The 25,176-nt window shown below is 42.8% G+C and overlaps 2 protein-coding genes across 3 annotated transcripts in view; both read right to left on the bottom strand.

Annotated features, from left to right (window-relative positions):
- Nucleotides 1–11,927, bottom strand: part of OIT3 (oncoprotein induced transcript 3) — a 32,025-nt gene extending 20,098 nt beyond the window's left edge. Inside the window, exons 1-3 of one of the 2 annotated variants that reach the window (XM_054831619.1) lie at nt 11,791–11,927; nt 10,255–10,386; nt 65–439 (exon numbers count right to left, since the gene is read on the bottom strand). In XM_054831619.1, coding sequence (XP_054687594.1) covers nt 65–308 — 244 coding nt within the window. In that variant the 5' untranslated portion in view covers nt 309–439; nt 10,255–10,386; nt 11,791–11,927. Of the gene's footprint in view, nt 1–64; nt 440–4,149; nt 5,705–10,254; nt 10,387–11,790 lie in introns of those variants that run through there. The other variant, XM_054831618.1, reaches the window with a different exon arrangement.
- MCU (mitochondrial calcium uniporter) overlaps nt 10,484–25,176 on the bottom strand; it is a 95,014-nt gene continuing 80,321 nt past the window's right edge. The window contains exons 3-8 of the mRNA XM_054831620.1: nt 20,504–20,674; nt 19,474–19,578; nt 16,686–16,846; nt 15,990–16,193; nt 13,616–13,732; nt 10,484–12,435 (exon numbers count right to left, since the gene is read on the bottom strand). Coding sequence (XP_054687595.1) covers nt 12,358–12,435; nt 13,616–13,732; nt 15,990–16,193; nt 16,686–16,846; nt 19,474–19,578; nt 20,504–20,674 — 836 coding nt within the window. The 3' untranslated portion in view covers nt 10,484–12,357. The remainder of the gene's footprint in view (nt 12,436–13,615; nt 13,733–15,989; nt 16,194–16,685; nt 16,847–19,473; nt 19,579–20,503; nt 20,675–25,176) is intronic.

The following is a 25,176-nucleotide window of genomic DNA, read 5'->3' as shown; positions in this document are numbered from 1 at the left end:
CACTACCTCTCCTACATCACGGGGACAAAGGGGCTTCAGAAAAGCAATCTCAGCAGTTACTTACGCCCACAGTACGCATGGAAACAAACGCTGGGCTTGGTTAAGTGATACACATAGTACCCGCCCGGACACGCCTTGACATCAATCGTGGTATTCCAAAGGCAGCAGTTCCCGTTGAAGCTGGCACAGGCTTGGCGTGGGACGATGCCATCCGACTCTCGCGGGTGGCTGCCGTTCAGCCAGATGGGAGCGTGGGTGCCACAGTGGTTCTCCGGGATGCAGAAGGTAGGCATAGCATCGCCAGCCATGCCAGTGAAGCGATACCACTCCCCATCGATTTGACTGTCGCATGTTGGCTGGCCGTGGGAACCGTTTATCTGATGATCTGTGTTCCTCCAGGGCTCGTTCAGGCTGATGTAGGCAGAGCAGGGGTCCAGGGCTGAGACACGCAGCAAGAGACAAGAGAGAACATCTGGTAGGTATCACATCAAGTTGTTGACTGATAATTGCAAAGAAAGTGAAATAATTTGCTTTTCTATTCCTGACTGAACAGGATCATTGTGATAGATAGAGATCCCCAGGGAGAAACAGCGATACCAGCTAACTAATTGCCTTATGGAAAATTCTGACAGCTCGTCTTAAATGTCTTGGAAGAAAAAGTAAATTAACAGAGCTATTACAACATTATGCAACAGTCTGACTTGCTGTTTAGCTGCTGTAGAGTATGACAGGGGAAAAACCCCAGACACATAAGCAAATCTGAGGTGCAGGTAGTGATTTTGCCATAGGAAGTATGTCCTGGGAGCACTGGATCTAGCCCAAGACATCCACCCTTCGTTCCAGTACTAACTGAGCACCTGCAAGCCCCTCCTGAAGTCACCGGTAACTCTCCCACACGCCTTGTACAAGAGGACCAGACTTCAGCCAGGCTAGGCAGCCTCTCTCAAAATCCATCCATAGCCAGTGTCGGCCCTCACGGTTGACTTGCCATAACCACAAGCCAGAGATCACCTTGCAAAGCATCAGTTAAAACATGAACTGCAAGATATGCAACAGGAATGTGACATTTAAGGCATACAGAAAGAAAATATTCCATTTCAATTATTAGACCCCTGTATAACTGTAAGCAATCTCTAAGCATAATTTATCAGCTTCTGTTCATTTCAGAGTACAGTTTTAAACAGCTAAATATAAGAACTACTCTCCCAGGTCACAATGAAGTTGATCTATAGCCCAGCAGGCTGTCTCTAACCAAAAGCATATGCTTAGAGAGGTGAGGTAGGAGAAAAAGACCCTGCTCCATTTACCTGGGGTTTTGTTCTCCGCTTTCTCTCCTATAGCTATGTACATTTATGCCAAGGTGAGTTGAAAGACCTGTAACTCAAATCCATGCACTCTGTAAAATTCTGCAATGCTGCAAGAGAGAGAGGTGGCAGCTCTCTGTATTTACAGATCCACTTAGATGCGCCCTGGTCTCCTTCAGAGATTCCGTCCCCCGCTTCCCGCTCCACCAAATGCTAACCACCTCTACAGTTCACGGTATCTGTTGCGGTTTTGTGCAATGATGTGGTTTTGTAGAACGTTTCCTGCATCTGAAACAGCTTTGCTGTATCTTCTTATTTATTATCTTAAAATCTAGAGAGCAGAAAAGTCTGAATCAGGACCTTCTGGGGAGTAAAATGTTCAACTTTTTACACAGCCACGTTCCTTGCAAGCTGGCAAACCCTCCTGATCTCCACAGGAGATGTTTGTGAGTGAAGCGAGTGTGACTGCAAGATGCAAACACATGGACCTCCTGGTATTTGCGTGTTCATGCGGTGCTCAAGGAGTGTGTCCCTTTTCAGAGGCCTTTCTGAACTTTCTGCAAGCAATTAAAACATAAGAACTCCATAGGGAAAAAAAATGAAGACCTGAAGTGTTCATTACATGTTCAGTCTTCTCCTAATTAACCCTGATTTGGCAGCTGCCTCACTAAAAGTCCAGAGGTTTCACTTTCACTTACATTTAATACCTGATTAAGCACTACTTACCCATGACTAGCTATTCCCTATTAAGCAAAATGAATGCTAATACTGTCTTGAGTAAGGAAAATTGATTGCCATTTGCTAGAATTAGGCTAATAAAACCAATCATTCTGACTAAACACATGTCAGACTGGAATACCCTCTACTTTCCACACATTTAAGTTCTAAAATTGCTCTGTTTTGCTTACACAACAGTGTGACACAATTTGGGTGGGGGGAGACATTCTGTTGTTTCTGTTAGAATGCTCTGGACACAGACAAACCTTCTTGGTTCATTATTTTGATTTGCTTCGTTGACTTTAAAGTGGGAACTACAAGCGCTTCAGAGAATAGACTTCAAGTCACCCTTATTTAGCTCCAACCTCTGTAAACATCTGTCTTGTGCCTTCTCACAAATGTAACATCTCTCTTGACAAACATCCTTACACCATCCTCAGCCATAGACACGTTTTGGTTGGCCTCGAATCCAGCATAAAAGGCAGAAGCAGCTGCTGTAGTTCAAGAGTGCTGCAGAGCTGCAAGCTGGCACAGGGAGCGCAGGACTGGGTTATGAAGGGAATCTCTAGTGCCGTAATTCACGAGATATGCAGAAAAGCAGATTCACTCCCACCACAACCAGCCGTTCTTAGCTCTCCTGAGCAGCAGAGGGGGGACCACAGCAGGAAATCTCTGATGAGATTCACCAGGCAATCCCTCGTGAGCTCTCGACTTCACCTGCCTCTCCTTAGCCACAGAAGGCAGCAACACTGTTACATCCCATCCCCCAAAAGCTTGCTTGACTTCTTGCGACAGGGAAAGATAGGTTCTACCTTTTCTTTGCACGCAGCTGAACAGAGCTTCCTCTGGGCTTCCCTCAGTGTAACTCGCTTGGTTTCCACAAGATTATTTGGTATGGCCTTAGGGTGAGTCACTGACTAAGATTAAAAGGTTTTTGTGTTGTTAAAAGCCAAACGAGGCAAAGCGAGGAATGCCCTGTCAGCTTCCCAGCTGGGCAGCACCAAAAATACACAGACTCTCGTTAGCTTTCACATAGTATAATTAACTTTATGAAACATCCTTTGTAGACAGACTCTGAAAACATTCATCCAGGGAGATCACATTAAATTATCTCCTGTCTGTTTAGGAGACAAACACAAAATTTACTGAGATGAACCTGCAGCGGCTCAGAGGGAGCTGGAAGAAGGCACTTCAGGGGAATGGGGTAGCACACCCTCCCATCTTTCATTTCTCTGAGAGCTTCAGGCAGGAGTGAAGGGGAGGCAGACAAGCCGAAAAAGCAGACGGTGCTCTTTCGAACACTGCAGACCCTCACGGCCACCCTTGGACTGCCAGGGCTGCCTCAAGCCAACCTCCCTGCAGACACCAAGCAGTCTTTGGCAGCACAGTTTACTGAAAACTAATTTGAGTTTTTAAGAAAAAACTCCACAAAAATATAGAAGCAACCAATCAACCTCTCATCTCTTCTCCCCAAACAACGAAAGCATGGGGGTTTAGCACAAGATGTATAACTGTCTCCAACTCCCTCTGTTTTTCATTCTTCTTGACTCAATTCTTTTCCTCCCCAACACTTCTTGCATGGCCTGAGCAATTCAGCCTGACAAGTATTAGCTATGAAGTGAAGCTTTTCAATTTGTAATCTTGATGATATCATTAGTTCCCTAGCTGACATGCTAGCATATATATTGGATGACAAATCAGGCTCTAGCAAGCATTCATAAGCCCACCATTCTGCAGAGAGTTTAATCCTGAGTATTGTGTAACCGGAGGTCTCTGCTCTGGCACAACTAAGCAATGAAACGAACAGCACTGCATTATGACACTAAATTCAGTTAAGATTTGTCAAAGAAGCGGGTGAAAACGTAGCATAATATCTACTCATGGAGTCTCTCCTCCGAAGTGAGAGGAAAATCCCACAGTGCCTCAGCAGTAAAGATTGTCCCAATACAGGAGCCTTCTTGCTCAGTGACAGAAAGATCTTTCCAATTAGAAAGAACTTCACACCACCTTCAAAGAAAAAGGGTATTTCTCACATTTTCCGATCTTTCACCTAAGAATACCAAGGCTCAGCACGAACCTTAGAGACAGCAAAGGGAAATAAGCTTGAAGGCAATGCCTCTTTACTCACCCATCGAAGACACTGGCTGCAACTGGATGACAAAGCAGATACAGAAAAACAAGTACTGGAACATCCCACTTGGCCAAGGAACAGTTACCACTCAAGTAGCAGAGGCTTGAAAGCTCTTACGCACGCTGTGGCTCTTGCAGCTTTCCTCTCAGTGGAGCTTCTGACCTCAAGCTTTCTGAAGAGCAACTATGATAGCTCTCCTGGAAGTCTATCAGAGGAAGAAGCTGAAGGGATGTGGGGTACAGCTCCAGCCTTGACCTCTGCAGAGCAGCTCTGCCCCTTATTGACAAGAGAGATGTACTCACTGATCAATCTTGTTTTTTTGGACTCAACCCGCTATTGTTTTCTGGCCTGACTGCCCCACAGTGACACCTCCACTATCTTATCCGGAGAAGAATTCTAACCAGGGGACACCCGGACATCCCGAAGGGATGGAAAAGAAGAACAGATGGGTGCTTGTTGTTATCTCGGCTCCTTCCACAAGTCATACGACTTTGTGGCTCCCCACAGGCAAAAAACACCAGCTAGAGAGCCTTAACTGCAGGAAATAGTGGCCAAAGGAGGAGAACCGATCCTTCCGAGCAGAGATTGCAGATGAGTGCTTGGAGCAGAGCTACAATAGGAATATCAGTCAAAGTGAAGGACCGGTGTCCCACAGGGAAACAAGCTGTTCCTATGCTACACAAAGACCCTTTCCACTCCTGGTCACATAACCTGACCATTGCAGCAAGATTATCAAACAAGGCAAATAAAGACATTTTTCTGCAGTAGTCTTATAACCTCTGTCTTTCAAAAAACCCCCAAACGAAAGCAACAATCAAGAAACCCAACACTACTGAATTCCATGCAAAACCAAGTAATTAAGAACCTCTGTCATACTGGTTCAAACCAAACTAGGTTGAGTTGCAGGTCATAGCCACGCGCTCCGGCTACAGATGAGCTGTAGCACCTTGAAATCTGTTCTCTACTAAAGCAAACCAAGCATCACAATTAGCAGTGAGATGCGCCAAGGACAACGTCAATAAGCAGAAAGGGATCTTCCCTCTCATCCCACTAGCTGTAACTCTTATTATAGAGAATAGATTTAAAACTCTGTTTTTAACGTGTACACATCTACAGGTCTCTCCCTGCTTATGAACGATGATCAGACTCCAGGAAATCACCTGCAGGCAGAAAGCTCTCCATCAGCAAAGCATACCATTAAGCCTACAGTAATTGCATAATCAAGCAAACATAGGCATTACCCCATATCCTTGGCACCCTACATTTCTGCAGGAGACTGGCATAAGGAGTAACATCAAGATTGATGTGCTAGCTTGAAACCTCAGTAGGAAAAAATTAGCTACATTATTTTCATATCGAGTTTGCACGAGACAAGGAGTTGGGTATTTGCCTGCTTTGTAGAGATTGTACGTTATAGAAAGTTCTCTGGGTGTTCCCCTGGCAGTGAAGTACCATATGCTGCTCTGCTCCACCCCAGCAGAGGAGTCTTTTTCAGTGGTGAATGACTCTGGGGAACAACAAAAGAGACTTTAGAAATGACTGTAATTGCTCCCACCAACACACAAAAAAAAAAAAAAATCTTAGTGGCTATATTGTGCTGACAGCTGTGCAGTACCAGAAAAGTGTTGGGTTTCTTTTTTTCAACAACAGGAAATGAGAACAAATTCACTACACAAAGCTAGCAAGGCAGATAACCCTCAAAAGGTGATCATGTGAATTCCCAGAAGAGAAACAAAAATTGAACAGAGAATAATAAAGCAAGCCACGGGAAGTTATATTTTGCCATTTTCATTGAGAGGTTGATTCATACTTAAGATCCTGGGTAAATAAAACTGACAAGCTTGAATTGAATTTTCTTGTCCTGTTAGAGATGCGTATATTTCTCTGAACCATTTCATTACCAGCTGCTTTTATTTTTGTAGGTGGTGTATTAGGTCTGATGCTAGTAATGTTTTGACAGTTATATGTGACTGACAATTAACAATTAACATAAGGAAATAAACTGCATCATAGCAGTTTTGACCCTCAAAAGTGCCACAAACAGGCCCTATCAAGTTCTCCAACAGGGACTAAAGCAGGAGATGTCCCAGCATTCCCAGAGATGACACCATCCCAAAACCACCCTAACTATCTAGTTCAAGGAAACAAGTCTAAAGCTGGACAAGAGTCACTGTCCTGCCTCTAAACATTTCTGGTACCCACAGGAAAGACAACGACCATCTCAGTCTTTTGGAAGAAGCACTAGCAGAGGCAACTTTTCTATCAGCACTTGCTCTTTGCTTTGCAAGTTATTTCAGGTGACATATATTGTTCCAGTTCCCCCCCAAAAAAATAGTAGCCTGTATTAGAGTAGGCAACTGCAAATCTATGCTTCAGGGAGTGGAACCAATTATTCCTGAGAGGGGAAGGGCAGGGAACCCTCCCGCAAACAGACCCTCTGGGAGAGAGTATACAATTCCAACAGAGCGCTCCAGATGCCGTGGGCCTGCACTCTCTAGGCAGATCTGATAAATCTGCTGTTCCTGACCTCTACTTCCCTGACCCTAAGATGAGTAAGCCTGACATCCCAAGAAGAAAGAAGAATCAGGATCAAGTATTTCTTAAAACTAGTCATCAGCATGGGTTAAAAGATATAAAGAGGGAAGGCGATATTGAAACAAAGGGCTGGGGTTTTATTTTGGTACACACGATAGGATCTTCTATGTTTGCTGCTAAGCCCAGGCATGTCTGTTCTTAATGGAAAAAAAAGGACACTAGTTTTGCAGGTGGCAACCACAGTTTCTGGCCCTCCCAGAGATTTGGAGGGCTTTACCATACTTACACAAGGAATTCAAATCCTTCAAAGCATTAGCCAGGCTGAGAAAAGCTCATGCTCTTTGTAATGGACTAATGAATAAAGATGCTTTGGTGTTTGAGGAAGCTGGCCTTGTCTTTGTCAGAGCCACCTCTCAAGACACACCAACATTTGATGAAAGTGAGGCATGTGAAGAACAGGTCTTGGTGCAGGAGCAACTCCTGCAGCCTGCCTAGAAGGAGGCGGAAGAGCTAATCAGCATTTCCTGCTACTGAGAGAGAATAGAACCTGACACACGCGACAGGATCCCTGTCTGCGATTGATTTGAGGATGTATGTTCACAATAAGCCTTGACAAGCCGCTGAGATGGATTGCGCAAATGTCAAGGACTCAGAGATAGGCTTTGTTGCTGTAAACAACTTGTCCCGGGACACGGTGCCAATGGGAAGGGCTGTTGAGATCGGGGAGTGAACACAAGTTTAGTGAAATATGAGCAAACTCAATGCAAGAAAAAGTAAACCACCAAGACCCCATTAAAATCAGACAAGTACATAGCTGCCACTCTTCAGGAGGAGCTATTTTCTTTCCTTTAGTGGAGCCCTGTGATGCAGAACTTGACCTTTTGAGAGTGTTTTTCCACAGGTCCTACAGAACGCAGTGTATTTGCCGTGATCCTCAATTTCTAGAGAAAGGAATTAGGGCATAGACAGCATACCCACAACTGCAAAACTAGCCAGGGACAGAAACAGGAGCGAGATCCATCTTTTACAAGTTCACAGAGCCACAATGACACAGCACAACACTAGTTTCTCCCATACACTGCAAGTTTAATTTCCATTCCTGCATTTTACTTTTCACTCCTTTAATGTCAGTATAGAAATAAACAGGGGGCTTTTTTAAGTGAATAATTAGAATCTCTTGGGATAGGTAGAAAAATACTTAAGATACAAAAATATCCTTCCTATGTGAAAATAAAGTCATGCAATGTGGCACAGAGGAAAGCAGTTTACATTTACAACTACACACAAAAACCACAGAGGAGATCAAAGAAATTGTTCCCCTGGCTCAGAAACACAGGGGAACTTAGCCAGCTTCTGTTGACTGACATAGTGCCAAGGTCTGACAGTCAACAGCAGCTTCACGCAAACCCTCTTAGAGCCAATATGGAAGTGTAAGAACATGCAGCAAGGTGATCATCATCACTGCCTGCCAGGTAGGAAGGGTCACAGGGAAAAAGAAAAAGGGTTTCTTCTTTCCTCTTTGGGAAAAAGGAGCCATGAACACCTCCCCCTGGAGAGGTTTGCAAGGTAGAGCCTCACAGGCATGGCACAAAGGGAACCTAATACATTTCTCTAGACAATTTTGAACTTGACATGTATTTATTTGAAAGCTCCCTCACAGAAAGAGAGGGAAGAGAGGTTCAGCAAATGAATAAATGTTGGTTGAGAAGCTCAACATGACCCAGCAATGTATGCTTGCAGCCCAGAAAGCCAACCGTGTCCTGGGCACTACCAAAAGAACAGGGGCCAGCAGATCAAGGGCAGGGATTCTCCCCCTCTACCCTGCTCTCTGCAGTACTGCGTCCAGCTCTGGGGGCCCCAGTACAGGAGAGACATGGAGCTGTTGGAGAGAGTCCAGAGGAGGCCACGAAGTTGATCACAGGGCTGGAGCACCTCTCCTATGAGGACAGGCTGAGAGAGTTGGGCTTGTTCAGCCTGGAGAAGAGAAGGCTCCGGGGAGACCTTAGAGCCCCTTCCAGTCCCTGAAGGGGCTCCAGGAAAGCTGGAGAGGGACTGGTGACAAGGGCAGGGAGTGACTGGACAAGGGGAATGGCCTGAAGCTGCAGGAGGGGAGATGGAGATGGGATGTGAGGCAGAAATTCTTCCCTGTGAGGGTGCTGAGGCCCTGGCACAGGTTGCCCAGAGAAGCTGTGGCTGTCCCTGGCTCCCTGGCAGTGTTGAAGGCCAGGTTGGATGGGGCTTTGGGCAACGTGGTCTAGTGGAGGGTGTCCCTGCCCATGGCAGGGGGGTGGAACTAGATGGGCTGTGAGGTCCCTTGCAACCCAAGCTGTTCTATAAGTCTATGAATAACAAAATTGGTACAAAAAGCATCTGAACCCTGCAATGCACGCTGCTGTTTATCCTTCATAGGGCCTTAAGAATGCAGCGTTACATTAAGATTCATGCAGCACTGTCTGCTCTTAAAGTGCTGCCAGTGGGACAGGACCCTATTACCTGCCTGGCTCCTAGGCATGAAATAACTACTGCAAGAGAGTTCGTTGATATTGATATACAACAGTGAATATCAGGAGAGCAAACAAACATCACCCTTTCCTTCACTATTCAAGGGTAACAAAAGCAGAAGTACTGAGGTTTGAGTTTGAGGTTTGCAGCATGTTATCTACCCCCGGCAGAGACAATGTGTACACTGGTGGTGCAGAGAGGAGCAAGACAACGATCTTCTTTCAGGGACTACTGACTGACAAGACCCCTCAGAGAGCCCATATTTCAGGGTACAATTGTAGACTCTTATTTTACTCCTTTTCCCACATCATCTGTACATTAAAGCACGTGCAGGATCAATTTAGTCATAGCATTTTCTTGCTTTCCAAATAGAGGTTGTGGTGCTAGATGTCAAAGTCTTCAGCTCTTCTGGATGCCAAAATGGGTGACTTGTTATGCAACCATTCCAAGGTATTTGTCTAGGGAGGGCAGCGGCTTATCTGTACACAGCTGCAGACTAAGGGCTGCTTGGAGGAAGAGAGTTTGTCAGCATTGCTGAACTAAATTTCAGCAGCGATTAAAGGTAGGTCACAAGGACTAACAGCTTCCAGCTCCTCCTCTCTGACTTTAAAAAAAACATAGGGGAGAGCTGGCTGTTTTTAAAACTGGCCAATCATGGATTTTTTTATTTATTTATTTTTACAGTAAATGGAAATGATAAAAAAAATTCTGGCAGCAAATGTCTCATCCTAACATCCCATAAAGTTAGGACAAAATACAGTCTGCTGATTCCCAAAGTTAATCAACAAACAATGTCACCATGACAAATCAGACCACAGGCATTCAAGGGCCCAGAAATAAAGTAGCAGAAGCTTAAACCATCAGTCTTCCTCTGAAACAGCACTTGAATGCAATATAGAAATACACTGACACCACTTGGTACGTTTTAGGTTGCTGGGCATTACATGTCCATAAATATTCTTATCCTGCAACCTGCCAGATTTTGTCAGCCTCCACATGGAGCTACTATGCTGGTCAAACAAAGGCAGATCTTTGTTAGACCAAACATCTCTACCTCTACCTCACCACCTCAACTGCTCCTGAGATCCCTGTGTTACGCAGCTAGGCATGGCAGCAAGATCTCCATCCGAGCTTCTTCAGGAAAGCTATTATCAGCATCACCACGGCCTCAGTGATGTAAGGTCAAGAAGAAACAACCTAAACAAAAAGAAATGGAGGAAACTCAGGAGACAGCTGGCACACATACAATATTCTCTTCTCAGCTGGGGAAAATAATATTATTCATGAGCACCGATTCAAAAATTGAATAGTTATTTATTGTTCCAGAAGTACATTGCTCTTTTATACATATTTCATAAATGATACAGGATTTTACACATGTTCAGGGTTGGTTGTTTTGTTTTTTAAAGGACTTTTCTCCATGCTCCCTCCCTCATCCCAAACACACACCAAGGATTCAGCTACAGGATCATGTTCATTTTTTTCCCCTTTAAAACTCATCACACAAACAGGATAAAACAGATAAAAAAATAATCACACAATGTAATTAAATTGAAAGACAGAGGAAAAAGGGAAGGGAAAAAAAACAACCTAGAAACATGCACCCATTCAGTCCAACATGCCATTGAGTGAGAAGAGGCAGCAATCCCAGCTGTGTTTCCACATCTGCAAGGCACCTGGCATCTAGTTAATACTGATTTTTTTTCTTTCGTGTTTTTTAAACATGGTTCTCAAAAAAAACCCCCTCAAAACCAGAAGCCTCTTTCCATGACACAGTGAGGAGTAGTAGTGAAACATCAAAAAAAGCAGCCAACCTTTTCTGTATATAAAGCTTAATGCCCCTTCTCCCACCTTCATCCTGTCTCCACAGTATTTATCAGCAGGATGCTAAAACAGACTGACCTGCTTTGAATGAAGAGATGTTTTATCTGCTTAGTAATCAGCCAGCCTTGGCTAGAAGAGAGGGCAATGGGTTGACTTTCCTTCCTCTATTTCTTTTAGCTAAGAACAAGAGATGTCATTAGCCACTCCTAAGAAATTCTGACCTGTGGGCGCAAAGTTGATTTAAAGCTATTTAAGTAGGGGAAGTGCTGGAGAACCAAAGTAGTTCTGTGTCTTGCACTGTAAGAGCCCCGGGCTTTCAAAAAGCCTCTGGGCAAGGAAAATGCTTTGACCATATGAGACACCTTTTATCCCGTTATGCAAGCAGTGAAATATCAAGTTTAATTATTCCATGTTCCAAAACTGTTCATTTAAGCAGGAGTCATGATTCTGCGACAGTTTCCTAATCCTTTAAACCTTCATAATTTCGTAGTCCAGGTGGCTATCAGATTTGGGGTAGGAAGAAGGGAATCTCCCTCCCTTAAGACTGAATAGAAAAAACCTCTCATGCAATGCTGCCATTGATTTCTAGAAGGAGCTCAAGGGCATTGGGACGCAAAGTTTATATAGTTATTATGGAATAATCCAAAATATCAATTATCAAATGTCCAGAAGAAATCTTGTTCCTTCTCTCACTTGGCTACAACCAGTCTGTGCTACAAATAAGCAAAGGAGGAAGTCAGTGGAGCAGATAGGGTGGGCTGGGAAGGGGAAGCTCACGGTTTTCCAGTAGAAAGCAGTCTTGTAGTAACTTTATAAAAGAGACCAGGTCTGATCAGAAGTGTGCGTGTTAATGGCGGTGGAGCGCAAGTTCTGATCACCAGCCATAGCTCCAGGTGGCTTGGATTCTCTGTTCTTTTTTTTAATCCCTTTTTTTTTTTTTTTTGAGAGAGAAAGAGAGAGATCTGAATCAGGTAAAGGAAAATTTAAAAAGCTAAGCAGGCTGCTGGTGTCTTATCAAGAGGCAGACCCTGCAAAGCTGGAAGAAGACACCTCTACACCCCAGCATTACATTCTTTTCACAAACCCCCCCAATCCTGTATTTGTACACAATTGCCATTCAGACAGTTTTTAAATGTGACTATTTGCCAAGCCCTTTTCAGAACTAACATTCCACAATGTCCCATCTTCAGATTTAAGAGATTCCCCCCCTACAGTCCTTTGTCTTGATTAAAGGTAAAAACCCTCCACCCCATACCACCTCCCAGCTTCCACCTGCAATGCTTTAATTAAAAAGGCAAGAGCTATGAACAGGTTTTTTGCCGGGGTTCAGAGCTTCTTTACTGATCAGTCCTTTTCATCAATTTGCTGGATGGGCAGGTGAACCTGCAGCGGGTCTCGAAGCCTCTTAAGGTCCAATTCTGCCTAAAAGTAAAAGACACATTATAAAGGACAAGCTCCCAATACACCTTCCCCAACACTATTCCCCTTTACAGAATGGAAAGCTTTTCCGTACTTCCTTGTTCCTCCTGTCTGGCAGGGAAGCATTCAAAAAGTAAAACAAAGTCACAGGCTCCCATCCGGGAAAACCATTCTTGGCACTTAAAGACATTTACTCTGTGCTTCTCTAAACTTGTCTACATGCAGCCACTTCAAATGAATAAGGTAGGGAAGGCTTGATCCTCAAACTCACTAGAACTTTTTTTTTTTAAGGAAACAACTAGATTAATGGGAACGGCTGATTCATGGAGCTTCTCTTCTAGAAAGTACAGCCACTCAAGGGTATCTATATTCAACACGGCATGAGAAAACCCAGAGGTCTGTTTGGATTTTCTCCTGAAACCAAGAGGGCCTAGCCCTGACCTCCCTCTACTCCTCACACAGCTCCTTCTCCAAGGCAGGGGGAGAACACATCTTGCCCTGGATATCCTACACTGTCATTTCCAGAGCCTGGGAATTCACAGAGCACAATACGGAGCAGTGAAAAAGAATGTAGTAGCTCTGCTTTTTCCAATCATGCCATCCTTCTGCAGAAACGCTCTCAGAAACATGAGGAAAGACCTCTACCCGACTCCTTTGTTGAACAGATCCCACAATGTGGACAGTCTGCCAAAAGTGTCTGTCTCTAGAATAAGAGAGATCTGCCTCCACTGCCTCTAACACCACAGCTAAATTTTTTGAACATTATTTTTCAGGACTGCAACCCAGTGCGCTGAAGTGCTATGTCAGGAAGCCGTGAACTGAATGGATGCAAGTCTTCATTCCTCACTAAATCCATCTGGTGTGTAGGAGCTGAGAAGAAAGGAAATCTTGAATTAGGCTCCTCTGAGGCATGAAGTGCCTGAAGCAACTCAAGATTTGCCAGCAGTTTCTAAAAGGCCCTTACAGATAGATATAGGCAGTCGTTTCACGTTGATTTACACATCCAGCAGTTCTATTCCTGGGCATATCAAAGCCAATTCAGCGATTGCACTGGGGCTGTGGCAAGAAAATGGGCTGAAAACCTAAGACACATCCATTCTTGTTTGAGGTGTATCTATTAATAGCAGCTAATAACCAGCAAGCAGTAATTTCTTTGTCTTATTTCTGGAAAAATTCTTGTTACCTGAGCAATTGCATCCTTGAGTTGATTGTATTTCTCTAGATCAAATCGTGTCTTTTTGGCTCCTTTATGGAAAAATAATAAGTACTGTCTGTCTCTGGCATCTGGATAAACATATTCCTAAAAAGAAAAAAAAGAAGAGAAGATAAGAATAAAGCATCAACCGGGTGCAACACAGAATACCATTAGCACAGTATGTATCAGGTGTGTTTTGGGAGGATGACTTGTTTCTGTCAGTGAGGGCACAAGACCAGACAGCATTGTCTAATGCCCAGTGTGATGGGGTGAACCCAGCCAGCAGCTAAGCCCCCACCCACCCACCCTGCACCTGGATGGGGGAAGAGAATCAAAAGGGCAAAAACCAAGAAAAACTTATTAAATTGTCTTTATCTTGACACACAAGCGGAAAAAAAAAACCCCACCCCAAAACCCAGAAGAGTGATGCAAAAGCAATCACTCACCACCTCCCACGAATGCCCAGCCAGTCTCTGAGCAACAGCTACTTTGGAGAAACTCCTTCCCCCTGAGTTTATTGCTGAACATGATGTTATATGGTATGGAATATCTCTTTGGTCAGTTCAGGTCAGCTGTCCTGGCTGCGTCCCCTCCAACACCCTGCCCAGCCCCAGCGTATTCTTGAGGCGGGGAGTGGAGGGTTGGGGAAACAAGGAGAAACAGAGGCGGCCTTGAGGCTGTGCAAGCACTGTTCAGCAAGAGCAGAAACACTGGTGTGTTATCAAGACTGTTTTGGTCACAAATCCAAAACACAGCACCATACCAGCTGCTATGAAGAACATTAACTCCAATCCAGCCAGACCCAGTACAGTCCGGCATTTGCTACTAGTATGCTACACTCCAGCAGTGAGTTACCATCGCCTCCCTCCAGTCCCGAACGCGTGAATCCTTTTGTGCAGAGAGAACAAAAAGTAACACGTTTCAGGGTTCCAGTACTGACAAATTTGTGGGGAGAAAGCGGGGGAGGGGGGGAAGCTATAAATACCAGAAGAAAGTCTTTGTAAGATGGCCCTTACTCTCTTTTTGATGAGGTCATAGGCATGCAATGGCTAATTAAAGCAACAATAGCTGCTCATGAGTTCATCTCTCAACCAAGCTATGCAGGTGAGAACAAGAATCCAATCCAGCTTTTGCCAGGGATACTCTACTGCAAAAAGTCACAACTTTTTAGAGCATGCAGATAACTTGGAGCAGCAGAGCTGTTCACACCAAATCCCACACAGCATCGACAAAGTACAGGTCTGCCTGCTGAAGTTAACTCTCCCTTGCCCTGGAACATCAGACAGCCTCTGTGCCCGGTATGCACCCAGCAATCAGGGCTGTCAGGTGGAGAAAAGCCGAGTACAGAGTCAAGCCATCCCTGAAACACTCAGATTTTAAGTCTGGCAGAAGAAGTACTAGTCTGTATGAATGACTTGATTAAAACATCAAATCTGAGTTCAAACACGGCAGATGTTCCAACCGCAGAGCAGAAACTAGAGCAGCAGCCCTGACAGGGGCAGATGTGTCCTCAGTCCCTGAAATGATGCAGCTGACAGACAGCTGGGACACCACACTGGAACACCCACAGCATCTGTTCTGGTGGTCTTGTGACAGCAGAGACTCTCCAAGCCCTCCCTCATTGTTTAGGTGGGATTACAAAGTTCAAATTGGAGTGCTGAGAGAAACCACGTACTAGAAATCCACGCAGAGTCTGTCACAACTACAAGGATCTAGAGAAGCACAGCTCCACTTTGTGCAAAGTTTTTCCAATACTGGAGAAGGCCTAGTTTTTAAAAGACTGAGCCTGAGAGCCAGCAGATCTGGAATTGCATCAAGGGACAAGCATTCAAACACATCTGCTTTGTCTGGATGAGAGTCTAGATCCACAAGATATCTAAACAAATGCATTTCCAATATGACCCCTGAAGCTTTATGTCTCTCTAAAAAGGCCAGCATTTCATGTCAGAGGTGTGCCTCCCTGAAACTCAGTAGGTACTGCAAGTACCCATAGTTTATTTGGGCTGATAAATCACAGTACTTGGAGCCCTCTGGTGCAAGTCAACGTGTGCGAGGCTGGGTGCATGCGTGTGCAGAAACCACTGCCTGTCAGGAGATGAACCTGTATAGCTAAAGCAGTCAGTCACAGAACATACATAAGCATTTATGGTTAGACAGCCAGGAAATTAGCAATGACTGCCACCAGAAAACCCCACATCACCATCCTGGACAGCAAAAATTAAATCAAGTGGCATCTAGGTTCTGATAGGATAAGGAAGGGGACAAATAACTTCTAATAGGCACAATTTTCCTATTTTTCTAGGGAGTGAAGCTCAAAGCAATTCCTCTATTGAAGTGTCAATGTCAGCACAACAGGTCCTACCTGGCGAGTCATTACGAAATAAGCATACATTGCCATGGCACTACCATAGGTGATGAAATAGGTGACTGGTTCCATAATGTCCCAAGAATACTCCCACCAGGTGAGGCGGGCCAGAATCCCAAACTGAGTGGCCATGTAGGCCAGGCCTCCCCACAACACCAAGGTTGTCCTCTTCTCTGCTTTCCTGCTCAGCTCCAGCCTTACCTGCAGGAGATAGAAGTACATGCCTTGTGTTCTCAAAAATAATTATATGTTAATATAATTAAAAGAAAATGTAAAAAAATAACACCTTGTATTTACATTAAATGCTAAGTCATTTGAGACATATGATTTGAGTCTAAGTTATGCAAACAAATCCAGACTTTCTTCCCATCCGTATCTTGCCATTATCCATATTTTTCTCTGAGCGTGCTCTGGATAGCTTGCAAAGTTGCTTATTTCTCTATGTTCAGAGATGTTCTGTTGCATTAGCCCCAGTCTTTATTTACTACCAAGCTCATTTCCAATTATATAAAGCAAGGAAACAAAATCCTTCCACAGAAACCAGAAACAGACATAGCTTGGCATACACTTAGTGTATCTTCTGCTTCAGTGATCTTAAAACTATTTGAAGCATGCCAGGGACCTAATTAAAACTTCGAAGTAAATTAAGGCTGCATTTGGAGGATAAATAAAACACAATGAGAAAATTCTCACTTTTTCTAGTGGTGCTAGTTGCTCCTTCAATTCCTCTAGTCTCCCTATCAGCTCCTTCTCTTTGTTTAGCTGGTGCTCCTCAATGCACAAGGCGGTATACAACTGCTGAACCAACGTTTTGACATCATTCAGCGTAGTTGCATTTTCATGGCTTAAGAGCTCTGAAAAAAAAAAAAAGACTGCTTTATAGGCATTTATCCACAGAACTTCTTATATACTCTTCAGAAATTGCTATTAGTCTGCACAGAAAATGCATGAAACTATCTTCTCAACAAAGAAGCCTTTGGAAGAGCTCCAGCTCCCAAAGACAACGCAATTTCTTCAAAAGAAAACCAGGCTTTATTATTGGATATTCCTAAAATTTGATAAGAACAAGTAAAAGAGATGCATGCTATTAGCTTGCCAGATATCAACAGCTACTTCTGATCCATATTTATATACAAGACTTGAAGACAAATGAGCAACTAAACTAGGATGATCCATCACACCAGCTGTCAAAAAACAGCCAGAATGCAGACTACAGACCATCAGCAACCATAGTTATTGATGATGGCAACTGAAGATCTTGGGTTAGTGGCTCCAGAACACACGAGTCTTATGATAATTATTTTGAGTGCCAATGCCAGGAATTGTTTCCCAACACTCTGTGGGCAACCCCCTGCTGTGCTGCCTACAGGGCAATTAAATTCTTCCTCACAGTATAGAGACAGTAACAGGGTCACTAACTGAAATTGCCTTTATCCCCGCATTTCAACACAAAAAGGATTCCTAAAGGAAATCAATTTGTAAAAGTTGTGGCTCATGGTATTATACTACACACTCCATATGGAAAAAAACAAGTTTCAAATTAAAGCAAATGAATTTGACATCAACTGAGAAATATTTATTTTAAAAATTAATCTTTGTAGCATCTTTGGCTTGTACCGTAGGTTATCTTCTCAAAATGTTATTTTACCAATGTGCAAAAAGCTATGGACAGCTTAAGTTTTAACACTAGCAGCTCAAGGGAAAGAAGTGGCTCAGTTGTTTGTGCCAAGGCACACAAAGCACACCGCATCCCCCTCCCAGCTAAAGGGCTCCTGTCCCCCCCACGAAGGGGAAAAAATAAAATAGTTGTGTTCCTACTGAAGTGACCATCAAAACTTAGTATTTAAGATTACAGTGTTCTGGCATTTCCATTTCAAAACACACAGGGTGATTTTTATAAAAATGGAAAAGCAATAGCTGAACAGTTTAAAGAACTAATCTCGGTGCCTATTTACAGGTACATTCATTTTAATAAAAGCTAACTATAGAAATCTCTTTGGCAAATGAATCAGAGGCAGCAATTTCACGTAACCTAGGTGATCCCAGAGCTCACCTATCAGCGCACAATGGGTATATCATACAAGCAGGCTAACCAAAACCACACTGACTCACCAACACAGACTTTGCTCTCCCAATCATTAGGTAAGTGGGATGTATGAATCGCCTTACCTTCGGACAGCAATTTCTCCATTGCCGAAACAGACACCGTGTTTGCATTCTTGTTTAGTTGTAGTAAAAATTACAGACTAGACCAGCTAGGCTTGATACCATCACCTGCTCTCAGGGGCTAACAGTTGAAGAGATATGTCATTAAAATCCTCACTCCACTTCTCTGCCTTACAATGCCTTTAAGTGTGTGAAAACAGCACGTTCAGGACACAGAGCAGTGGGGTGAGACAGCAGAGAGCACATTCTTTGTGTGTGTGTGATATCCAGTGGTTTAGATATCCAGTCTGGATGGAGAGTTTTCTGTTGCGGTGCTTAAGGAGATTGGAAAAAATGTCTCTAGTGGAGGTCAGTCTAACCTACGGATAGGGGAGAAATGGCATCTCACCAATGCTGCACTCCCAAATTCCAGAGTCTCCTGCATCCTAAGGACAAGTGGCTGCACACAGCGCCCCGAGTCAGAAGTTTCTTTTTTAATTGGTATTTTTATATTGTGAACAATAAAATGCTAGCATACATTTTAATTATTTTCCTTTCAAAAAGGTCCTTGGAAGATAACCACATCTACAAAGGAAGATGGCATGTATCAGCAGATCTTCCTAGTCTCAGACCCAAAAGATAGGGTCAGTCTCCTCATTGTTGATAGATCAACTTCCTTTAGCATGTGCTCTTGTTCAGGCTGCTCAAGATGGTAAAAGGAACATTAACAGTTCCATCACAGTCTCACATCCAAAGCCCATTACTTAAAAGGATTTTCTTGTTGATTGGTTGGTTTCCTGTCCTATTTGATTCGTAGTACTGTAACCTTGTAAGAGCGCTGTTTCATTTATTTCACTGTTAGCTAACAAGGTTTCAAGCTTTATTTGCAATATTCAAAGTAGCACACTTAAAAGGAAACAATGTTAACTGTCAGGTGAGGGAACAATTTATTCTTCCAAATCAGATAATATAAGTTTCAACCTAATTCCTAGTTTGTATTGTACTGCTTCAGAATGAGTGAAATTAAATTACTTTTCACAATTAGAAGAAAATTCAGAAAAATTGAGAAATTAAAAGAAGTTACATTTCTTCATCTATTCCTGTTATGGAGGGTACTGACTCGGAGCAGAATGAATATTTGTTTTTCATCACTGACTAACTCTGATTACTTGGATATCACTAAATTAGACTACAACAGCAGGATTAGAAACCACAAGATTTCTTTTAAAAATAACACTTCATGTTCTTGAACAAGTTAATAAAGCATGCAGCAATTAAACAAGGAACTGAATACTGAAATTTATATCTGATGTTTATCAGAACCAGGCTGGTTTACCTCTCTTTGGTGGTCTAACATGGTATGTGACATCATTAATGATCAGCTTGAAGTCATCCAGCAGAAGCAAATCTATGCCTGTGGAAGAGGCAACCCGTGTGCCATCTGTAAGGGCAAACAGAGACAGTCATTAAACAGTAGAAACAAAGTACCTAAAGGTGCTGTGGCTAAGCAAGTTGTAATGCCATCCCAAATCCAGTTGTCGGGACTTTCTCATTTACCCCACAGACAACACTCTGTGTGTGTACATATATATACACACACAGAGCAAGACCTTACATGGCAAATACCAGCTGAGCTACGTACGCAGCTGTTTTTCTAGATTTGTGGTATTTGGGGGTCATCTTATAAAAAGCAGTTCCCTTCATCTCACACACTTTGAACTTTTTACTGTGTTTTGCAATACAATCCACTTAAGTGACCTTCATCTTTTCGCATCATCATTAGAAATTGTTTCAGTCTCTAGTATCGGAGAGCTTTGACATCACTTACCTAGCAAACACCTCCCTCCCAGGCCAAGGCTTTTAAGGAAATACCTGCTTTGCTGGCACTTTCATCAGACACCCTAGCAACATTTTGGAGCTTTGGTGGCTGGCACACACATAGCAATTAAACAAAACAGTGACATAAGACATTAAGTGAAACATGACTGCGTTTTCATAGCTAAGCAAGACAGCACTTCCCTTGTACTACCTTTTACACCCAATTCCTTACAAATCAATTAGAACCTCTACATGGGTTACCTAGCTTGCATCTTTCCTACTAAGTAGTAGGAAATTCACACAAAACATCCTCATTAGGACTCATGCCTATAAGCTTTCCTCCTCCTTCACCATACAGTCAGATTTCCTTGGCAGACCTGACTACCCAGGGATAGCTAACAATACCCTTACTCTAGCAATAGCATTTCTACCTTCTGCTTTTTCAGGAATGTCGAAGAAGTCACACCGTAACAAACTTTTACTTAAAAAGCAAAAGGCTAGATGAAAATAGCTGGCAAGTAAATCAATTAGTTTGTAAACAACAGTACCTGCTGAGTAGATTGCAACCCGATCAATTCCTCGGTCCTCTGCTTGCAGCTGTTGTAAGAACACACCAACAGAGTCCGAGATAGGTTTAAGCGTGAACTGGCAACGTTCACGCCGGGATGGAAGATTCACAGAAATCACAGGTAACCCGTTTTGGTAAACCACCGTCACTTCTACAAAGACAACAAAAAACAAGTTTAGCATTAAAAATTAAAGGATCTTCTCATAATACCTCTGTATTTATCCCATGGAGAAAAAGGCAAACATGGTTATGAGCTGAACATGAAACAGAATTTAAATTTTTTAGTTCATCTTTTATCAAGAGATGTGTCCATCAACAAAAACCAGAGGGATGTCAGAGGTTTTCACTCCCATTAACTTGGCAGTATCTGCTAAAGTTTCTGTGCTTTGTGGAAAAGTGATATTTACTCCAAGCACAATCCTGTTTATACTAAAGGCAACATGGTATCTAAAAGCTACAACATGACAGCACAGTACGTTTTGATTCTTTTTTGAGAACCAAAATATTTTGGACTACAGAAGACAAAACACTGTGCAATTTATCAGGATTTATAGCCCAGAAGGCAAAGGCAGACTGCATATATTAGGAAACATTGAGGAAGGACCTACTTCAAACCTTTATATTCTTGTTCAGTTCTGGTTTCCTCCTCTCTGTCCTAACACAACAAATATTTAAGAGACCAGTTAGGAGTATGAGGTTATAGGAACAGCACTTTGAATTTACGTTTCAAGGTCATTTCATCTAAAATTCATGGAATCAATACACTTTGTACTTCAGAAAACAGACATTACTACTTAGGTGTAGATAAAACAACATTTTCCATCTCTCTAGTGCTGTCAGGAGCTTTCTCAAAAGCATTCTTAAGGATTTCAGTGCACCTTTCTAAAATTTGTGGTACTGACCTGTATGAACTGTAAGCTAGATATTATTTTACTGCCAGAAAGATAGCCCACTGCGTGTGCTTCAGGATATCCATACATAGAAAAAAAAAATTTAAGAGTTTGTATTCCTTAAGGCCTCTACTGAGTCACAAAGTTGAACTTTTCCCCCAGTGCAGTAGTTGCTAAGATATAGCAGCACACCTAAAAATGATTCACTTTACATTGCTACGTATTTTTCTTATGTAAAAACCTAAGGTCTTTTTTATGGCACAGAGCACTTGCCATGTCTCAAGGATTGTGCAGTCACACCCACCCACGCTGCATCTGGCTTAGTATTGCCACCTGTTGTAGCTTTGGCCAACTACGTGAACCACACTGTCTACTTAAATTCATCTAGCTCATGTATTGATATGCCAAGTCAACTTAAGCAGCTAACATCAAAACTAGTTGGTCAAAGAGGTCAACGCAAGTAGAAATAGAAGAAAATAACGTCATTTTAACTACCAAAGGAAACCATTTCTCAGCATGCCACTGTTCAGAAAGTTTTGCCACCAACAGCCTTTATACCTCCCATTTCAGTTATTTGCTGCCTGTTTATCACAGGATCATTTACATATTAGGACCAGATGCCTTTCGGAAAAGGGAGGCTCATGGATGCTGAGAAAGGATGCGCCAAGTACGCTTCTACAACGCCTGAAGAGTTGTCTTGGGCTTTTGAGTTTAGTGTCACATGCCTTCGTGAATTAAAGCAAGCATACAAAGATGTTTTCCTTTCTACAACAAAGTAACCTGCTCAGTTGAAGTGGGGGGAGCAGTGCACCCAGATAGGCTGGAAGAGCGGGCTAACAAGAACATTATGAAGTTCAACAAGGACAAGTCTAAGGTCTTGCACCTGGGGAAACATAATCCAGGAGATGAGCTCTGTGGAAAGGGACCTGGGGGTCCTGGTGGACAAGAAGTTCAATGTGAGTGAACAGTGTGCTGCTGCAGCAAAGCAAGCCAACAGGATGCTGGGTTGCATCAACGAGGTCATCACCAGAGATAAAGAAGTCATTATCCTACTCTACTCTGCACTTGTCAGGCCACACCTGCAATACTGTGTTCAGTTTTGGTCCCTGCTGTACAAAAAAGATGTGGACAGGCTAGAGGGTCCAGAGAAGGGCCACGAAGATGATCCAAGGACTGGGAAGTCTGCCATATGAGGAAAGCCTGAGAACTGGGTTTGTTCAGCCTTGCAAAAAGAAGGCTTAGGGGAGATCTCATTCACCATGTTCCAGTACTTAAAGGGTGGCTACAAAGAAGATGGAGACTCCCTTTTTACAAGGAGTCCATGGAAAAGATGAGGGGTAATGGGTGCAAGTTACTCCTGGGGAGGTTCCGACTGGACACAAGAGGAAAACTTCTCACAATGAGAACAATCAGCCATTGGAATAATCTCCCCAGGAAGTGCTGAATTCCCCAACATTGGACAATTTTAAGGTATAGCTGGACAGGTTGTTGGGCCATCTTGTCTAGACCGTGGTTTTGCCAAGAAAGGTTGGACCAGATGATCCTTGAGGTCCCTTCCAACCAGGTATTCTAAGATAGGATTTTTCCCTCTTCCAGGGGATTGTTATGCGGTGATGACAAAGAGGTCCTTGTGTCATCTTTAAAGACGGTGAAAGTGACCAAGCATGGACATCTAAAATAACTAAAGCATCCCAAGAGTATCCCCAGTATTTGGAAGCCTATAAATGCCTATTCTCAAGACTCAGACACTTGACAAGTTTTTAGTAGCTTTAGCATTTCAAAGCTTAAAACTCAGAGACAACAGTCAGATATTTACCAAAAAAAAAAAATAAAGCAAACTGCCAATTTACTTGGACAGTTAGACAGAATTTTAAGCTCCTTATCAGCAGCTATTATGACACCAGCTCTCAGATTCTTACACTCTTTCACTCAAGTATTTGAGCAAGAGACTGGTAAGAAATAGATCAGCATTAGCTACACTTCTGATAGCAGGCTCAGAAGGAATGATCAACACATTTAGAAGCTTAAAATAGCCACTTAAGTATTGAACTCATTTGTTCTGTGAGCAGAACTTACAACGTTAACTTATGCACTGCTTACATAACCAGAAGACATGAAAAACATTTGTTCTTTAAAATGCTACCTTGATCATACAGGCAGCAAGCCACTTTATTGCAGAGCAGAACAGATAACAACGCTTGCACCAACACTTTTCTGTGTATCCCCATTGGTTCAACACAACAACTGCAGCTCCAGGACTGCCAGCTTTGGAGGAAGTGCCTACCAGCACCAGCCCTGCAGCATTTTAACCCTCTGCAGACCAGACGGAGACCACAGCGATAAATGCAATAGGTCAGACCGCACCAAGACTCATCAGCATTAGTAGCACACAGAAAAACCTTTCTCAAGGATTTCCAGCTTAGGTGAAGTGTTAAAGACCAAATTGTTTCTTTAGGACAGGCTCAATAAGTCTGGAGTTACAGCTGGTTTATGTTTTCCTTACAAAAAAGCTTGTAAAAGTAATTTTCTAGCCTAATTCACTGGTGAGGAAAGTTCATCATTCCAGTTTGATCCTCTCATCACATCCCACACAAGTAACGTCTGGTCAGATTTTTACTGCATTGGCAAAGGAAAAGCTCAGAGGTAAATAAAAAATAAAAGATCTGAAGGACACGTCAATAACACAAACCTAACAGACAGCAACAGAGAGCTCCGGTAAAAGTTATTAACAAGACACTGTGATATGGCTGTCTGCCTTGCTCTCCTCTGCTCCAACAGCCCTGTGGATTCCCTGCATGAGGATAACTACAACTTACCGAGTGGACAAAGCATTTGGGCATTTCACTAACTATAGAACTAACATTTTGGCTTCTCTTCACCAATTAAGTTTTAAGCCAGTATTTGAATACATGGGACAAGCAAAAGAAAGTAATTGCAAACAAGTGTATTTCACTTACATTTACAGACATCTACAGTCTGGCCAGGGGTGCTGCTAAATAAGACCATGGATGATTTTAAAAGCTTTACACGCTATACTAAGCAAGACGCTGCTTTGAGGTATGAATGCCATCCAAGCACCACAAAGTTTTGACTCAGCCATATGTGCATCAGTAACAGGTCATTAGTATTCTTTAAAGATTTCTGTTCTTGCATAAGAACAACTTAAGCAACACATTTGGCCAAACAAAGTACAGTAAAAAAAGGGTATGTCCAAAGAAATCAGCATTGAACATTTAGTACTTGTAAAGGTGACATTATTGCAAGAAATAACAAGAGAAATAGTCAAACACAATATGAGGAGAGGTAAAATCAAATCAGGCAAGTAGCTACACACTTACATTAGCCTCTCAACCTTACATGTGTCCTCTACACTTCTATCTATTTAAGCCTTCAAGTTTTTGAGTTCTCCACAGCAGTCACGTTCTCTGTGTCTGCAGACACTCACTATCCTGGCAGCAGAAGCAATTGTGCCGGAACTCTTTACTTTATTAGGTTTCAGGCTTTATTAACAAGCCTTAATGGGGAGAGAATCCACTAACCGCTTGTGTCAGTCAAAAGTGCTCCAGTCAAAGCACACAGCATGCAGATGTTAAGCAGGCAGCGATCTCAAAGCTGCTGGTTTCCTCTTTGCATTCTACCATACTGAGATTTTTAAAGTTCCACCACTACATTCTTTTGCTTTATGTTATGACAACCTTATCAAAAAAGCTTAATGTCTTTAAGTAAAGGGGCAAAATTGCCTTGGCTTCACAACTTATTCACT

Source organism: Grus americana, chromosome 7, assembly GCF_028858705.1.
Source record: "Grus americana isolate bGruAme1 chromosome 7, bGruAme1.mat, whole genome shotgun sequence".
Classification (NCBI taxonomy): Eukaryota; Metazoa; Chordata; class Aves; order Gruiformes; family Gruidae; genus Grus; species Grus americana.
The sequence above is the reverse complement of the archived record's forward strand: the minus strand, read 5'-3'. Positions and strand labels throughout refer to the sequence as shown.